Below are 5,545 nucleotides of genomic sequence, written 5' to 3'. Positions count from 1 at the left end.
GGCGTTGTTTTCTATACCAATGAAGTAGGCTACTGTGTCCTTTCGAAGTAGACAAATTATTTGTGTGTGTGTGTGTGTGTGTGTGTGTGTGTGGAGGTAGCTTTACAATATCTAAGTACTGTCAATCTTGTGCTCTTTTCCGCAGAGGCACACAGGAGGGTGTTGAGCTCCTTTGTCTCCTGGATTAGGTCAAGGGTCAACTGTGCACCATTCCATGGTCAAGTTGTTCTTTAGGCTCAGATGTAGGTTTGTTTCTGCCCCCTTTCTACAATACAGGCGTGCGGTTCATTATTGAAGATCCGCTGGTTGCCCTCTGTGCTGTTCATAATTGAAGATCCAGTGCAACTTTTTGTTCTTTTATCTACCTTGACTCTACCCCTGGCCAGCCAATCAGACGGGGCCTGTGCCGTCAGTAGCCTGCCCTAAGGTGTGCATCTCTGTGGAGCAGGGATGCAGTATTTTTGATCCAGAATCTAGGTCGCCTCCATAATGGGACAGTCATGCTGAGGGGCCTCCACTCAACAAGGCTGTGCTTTCTCTTACTTCTCACTAAGAAAGACCCGTTGTTAGGGCTCGAGTGTGTGTTGTTAGGCCTCGAGTGTGTGTTGTTAGGGCTCGAGTGTGTGTTGTTAGGGCTCGAGTGTGTGTTGTTAGGGCTCGAGTGTGTGTTGTCCCCGTTTCTCTAGAAATGACCCCCGGCTGGTTGTGTGATGATGATGAGCGACTGATCCATTTAAAGAGGCATTCTTAAGTAGTGGGGGGATGAACGAAATGTGTCTAAATATCAAAAACTGTGTCAGCAAATAGCCCAATCACACGAACCTTCATGTCATTAGAGGCAATCACTTTATTAGTACAAGTACAAACCGCTGACAAAAAAAAAAACTCAGTACAAATTTGTAGGCTTTAAAATGTTTAATGTATGAAATTAAGGCCTACTCATCAACACTGGTTAATTCTGAAACATTTGCTTTTTGTATTTCAGTTGAACAGTTCAGGTTCAAGCGGTCATTTGGGATGCACCCAAGGTACTTTTAGCGGGGACAACTCAAGAGGCGGTTCTGACCGGGTCAGAGGGATAAGGAACTGGTTTTAACCATGAATATGGATAATACAGCAGTTTAGGGAGGCACAGGCAGTACAGTACTGCGTACATAGAGCAGCGAGCCCTGCTAGAGCCTGCTACAGACACTCACACTAAGACCAGCTTGAGAGGGCCAGGCTCCTCTTCCTCCTAAAGGCTTCACCTCGGACCCTGACTCTCTGAGTCGCCTTCCTCGTCGTCTTCGTACATCTCGCCCTCCTCCTCGGCGGTGGCGTCCTGGTACTGCTGGTACTCGGACACCAGGTCGTTCATGTTGCTCTCGGCCTCCGTGAACTCCATCTCGTCCATGCCCTCGCCCGTGTACCAGTGGAGGAAGGCCTTGCGGCGGAACATGGCGGAGAACTGCTCAGAGATGCGCTTGAACAGCTCCTGGATGGCGGTGTTGTTGCCGATGAAGGTGGAGGACATCTTGAGGCCGCGGGGCGGGATGTTACAAACGGCCACCTTGACGTTGTTGGGGATCCACTCCACAAAGTAGCTGCTGTTCTTAGTCTGGATGGCCAGCATCTGCTCGTCCACCTCCTTCATGGACATCCGACCTCGGAACACCATCGCCACAGTGAGGTAGCGGCCGTGGCGCGGGTCGCAGGCGGCCATCATGTTCTTGGCGTCGAACATCTGCTGGGTGAGCTCGGGCACGGTGCAGGCGCTGTAGTTCTGGCTGCCCCTAGCGGTGAGCGGGGCGAAGCCCGGCATGAAGAAGTGCAGACGAGGGAAAGGCACCATGTTGACGGCCAGCTTGCGGAGGTCGGCGTTGAGCTGGCCGGGGAATCTCAGCGAGGTGGTGACGCCGCTCATGGTGGAGGAGACGAGGTGGTTGAGGTCGCCGTACGTGGGCGTGGGGAGCTTGAGCGTGCGGAAGCAGATGTCGTAGAGAGCCTCGTTGTCGATGCAGTAGGTCTCGTCCGTGTTCTCCAGCAGTTGGTGGATGGACAGCGTGGCGTTGTAGGGCTCCACCACCGTGTCTGACACCTTGGGGGACGGCACCACGCTGAAGGTGTTCATGATGCGGTCGGGGTACTCCTCGCGGATCTTGCTGATGAGCAGGGTGCCCATGCCCGAGCCCGTGCCTCCGCCCAGGGAGTGTGTGAGCTGAAAGCCCTGGAGGCAGTCGCAGTTCTCACACTCTTTCCTCACCACATCCAGGACCGAGTCCACAAGCTCCGCCCCCTCCGTGTAGTGGCCCTTGGCCCAGTTGTTCCCCGCGCCGCTCTGACCTGCAGCGCAGAAAGAGAACAGGGCGGGGCAAAGACATTATTCTGTTTGTCAGCAGGGTAAAGCTCGGTTCACGTACCTGTACGACAACAAGAACCGTCCTCAGCACAGTCGGCGGAGGGGAACCACTCACCGAATATGAAGTTGTCTGGTCTGAAGAGCTGTCCGAAGGTCCCAGAGCGCACGCTGTCCATGGTCCCGGGTTCCAGGTCCACTAGGATGGCTCTGGGCACGTACTTAGAGGCTGGGGGAGAGGAGGCGGAGTCAGGTTAGTGGTCCAGGACATGTATAACAGAGCTAAACTCACTCCTCAGTATAAAAACCATCCACCTGCGAAGCCCAATGTGTTTATGGGAGGAGGTCATGAGTGTTTGTAAGTCATACGTGTTTGAAAGTCAAGTGAAGTGTCACCTTTGACAGATGGACTACATGAGTAATCTGTGAGATTGAAAGACTTAATCAATAAAACACCTAAGATCAACAAACACTTATCAGTGCTTTATTGATCTTACCTGGGACAATTGAAACCCCCCCCCCAGGCAAACACTCAAAGTATTTGTGAAGATTTTAAAATACGGTGTGAGGACTCACATGAGGCTTCATTGTAGTAGACGCTGATCCTCTCCAGCTGCAGCGGAGAATCTCCCTCATAGTTCCCTGTGGCGTTGATGCCGTGCTCATCACTGATCACCTCCCAGAACTGACAAGAAAAACACATCAACATTAACATGCTGGTGTCACGTGTTCTTATAGAAGGCTTTACTGACGACGACTGGGAGCTGATTCACTTGGACAAACGTACTTATTGTTAATTGCTTTGGATAAAATCTTCTGCCGAATGGCTGGAATGTAAATGTAACAACCCCCCCCCCCCCCCCCCCCACACACACACACACATCCCTCTCTGCTCAGACCACACCCAGCATCCTGAGGCCTGGGCTCTCCGGAACAATCTCTCCCCCATCACCCCAACCCCCACCCTCCTCTCTCGTCTCTACATAGAACATGTGGTCCATGCTCCCATAGGCCGACGCAACGTCTTACAGCAGGTGATGTCATCCCAACGCCACGTGTCCTGTTTGATGACGCGCAGTGCAGATTAAGCGTCATAGTGCTGTTTCACATGAGACGATGGCCACATACAGAACTCGATTACCACCCTGTTCCAGGGGCAGATGTCACCTGCCACCAGAGTCACTAATCAGGAACACCCCACTAATGTCCATCTACATGAATGTGCTTTCAACCCTAAAACATGCCTGCTGATGTCTCCTCCAGGGGACAGAGAGAGAGAAGGAGAAAGGAGAGAGAGAGAAGGAGAAAGGAGAGAGAGAAGGAGAAAGGAGAGAGAGAGAAGGAGAAAGGAGAGAGAGAAGGAGAAATGAGAGAGAGAGAAGGAGAAAGGAGAGAGAGAAGGAGAAAGGAGAGAGAGAGAGGGAGAAAGGAGAGAGAGAGAAGGAGAAAGGAGAGAGAGAGAGAAGGAGAAAGGAGAGAGAGAGAAGGAGAAAGGAAATCTCCAGAACAGTGACAGACACAGTGAGGGGGGTCCACAATGATCTCATCATCATCAGCTTCCCTCAAGGCCTCTCACTGCTAGATCATGTCTGCATGACATCTGCTGGGTGACTTATAACAAAGATCAATCAATCTGCTCTAAAGGGCCGCCATAACTAGGCCTATGTATTACTATAAAGTATACAAATATTTTTTTTTTTTAAAACATCAAAATAAACATTCCATGATTGCATCCACATTACAATATGTAATAGGTGGAATTAATCACTTTCACATATGATGTAAATAGAAAGGAATAAGAAGGGAGAGAAAGAAAGGAAAGAGAAAAGAGAGAAAATACTAATGTTACACGCATTACATGCTCACACTGTATCTAGGCCGCGCCATGTCGTGCAGTCAGGACAGGTGTCCATGTCCCTGCAGGTTGAGGATGAAGTCATTGAAGTCATGAGAAGATGTCTGGACTGGGTGGGTCACGTCTTTACGAGCACGCAGCTCTGCGTAAGTCTCTGTTGCCACAATGCCCCCAATATCCCCCAGAGCAAAAGTTGAAGACAGATCTAAGTCCAGACTTATTTCTGATCTTATAGCCTATGTAGGCTACAGTAACACAGAATTATAAACGTATGAAAGTATGCTCCCGCTGTCATTGTGGGAGCACCAACAGGAAGATGACTTGACAGTTAAGGTCGATCAGTCTTTAAATCAGCCTCGTCATGCGCCCGCAGGCTCTGTCTTTGTTCAGCCCCCCGCAGTCCTCCCGAGGGCGTGGCGGTCTCCAGCACTGTCACCACGCCTTTCCCTTTCTCCGCAGCATGTGTGGCATTCAACAGTATGACAGTATCTACACACACAAGACAGTATCTGACAGTACCTACACACTGTTCCAGTATTTTATCAGCTTCCGCAAAATCATCATTAAAACATGTAGTCGGCATTTGTAATCAGAAGCAATCCTTAATTTTTCAACAAGTCCTAAAGCATCAAATGCATTATTAAATTATCAGAAGTATTCTGCCATTGGTTGGTCTCTCAAATACTTTTTAACGACACAGAAAAGTAATTGACTGCCACCAACATTGATCTAAAAAGCGTTAAATATACCTTAGCTCCGATCTGGTTGCCACACTGACCAGCTTGAAGGTGAACAATTTCTCTCATCCTGTCCTCTGTGGTGAGTGCGCGTCTTCTTGCGGATGAGAGCGAGTGGACGTTTAGGAGCAGGTAGCGCTGGTCCGGACGCGCACGGACAGACAGACAGATAGCGGGGATCGGAAGTGCTGACTGACTGAATCCGCTGGCTCATGAAACAGGGATGCTGATATTTCGCCGGTGGATGACGTCAGTTGTCCAGGAGGGAGGACGGACGCTGGCCAATAACAGACACCTGAGGAGAGGGTCTCAAAGCATCCACACACGCGCGCGCACACACATGCACGCGCGCACACACACACACACACACACACACACACACACACACACACACACACACACACACACACACACACACACACACACTAGGCTACTTGACTAATTAATTAATTCCTTTCTTTTCTCACTGTCACTCTTGATGATGATATGTTGAATCAGTCACAGCATTGAGTCTTCTGTGTGTTTAACAGAGCAGTGACAACACCGGACAGAAAAATCCCTGAGTCACCGTGCAGCAGTGGCTCAACACAGCAGGGCTGGACATCCAGGCTAGGAGAA

The 5,545-nt window shown here is 50.2% G+C and overlaps 1 protein-coding gene across 1 annotated transcript; it reads right to left on the bottom strand.

Annotated features, from left to right (window-relative positions):
- Window positions 1-1,243: 1,243 nt before the first annotated feature.
- LOC311308362 (tubulin beta-3 chain) lies at window positions 1,244-4,996 on the bottom strand (the record flags this gene model as incomplete). The annotated part of the gene is made up of 4 exons (XM_084437322.1): window positions 1,244-2,322; window positions 2,454-2,564; window positions 2,912-3,020; window positions 4,940-4,996. The coding sequence occupies 4 exons, from the start codon at window positions 4,994-4,996 to the stop codon at window positions 1,244-1,246; spliced, it is 1,356 nt and encodes a 451-aa protein (XP_084293448.1).
- Window positions 4,997-5,545: the final 549 nt, after the last annotated feature.

Source organism: Borostomias antarcticus (genome assembly GCF_949987555.1).
Source record: "Borostomias antarcticus genome assembly, chromosome: 4".
Taxonomy (NCBI): domain Eukaryota; kingdom Metazoa; phylum Chordata; class Actinopteri; order Stomiiformes; family Stomiidae; genus Borostomias; species Borostomias antarcticus.
Note: the sequence above shows the minus strand (reverse complement) of the source record. Positions and strands in the feature narration are given on the sequence as shown.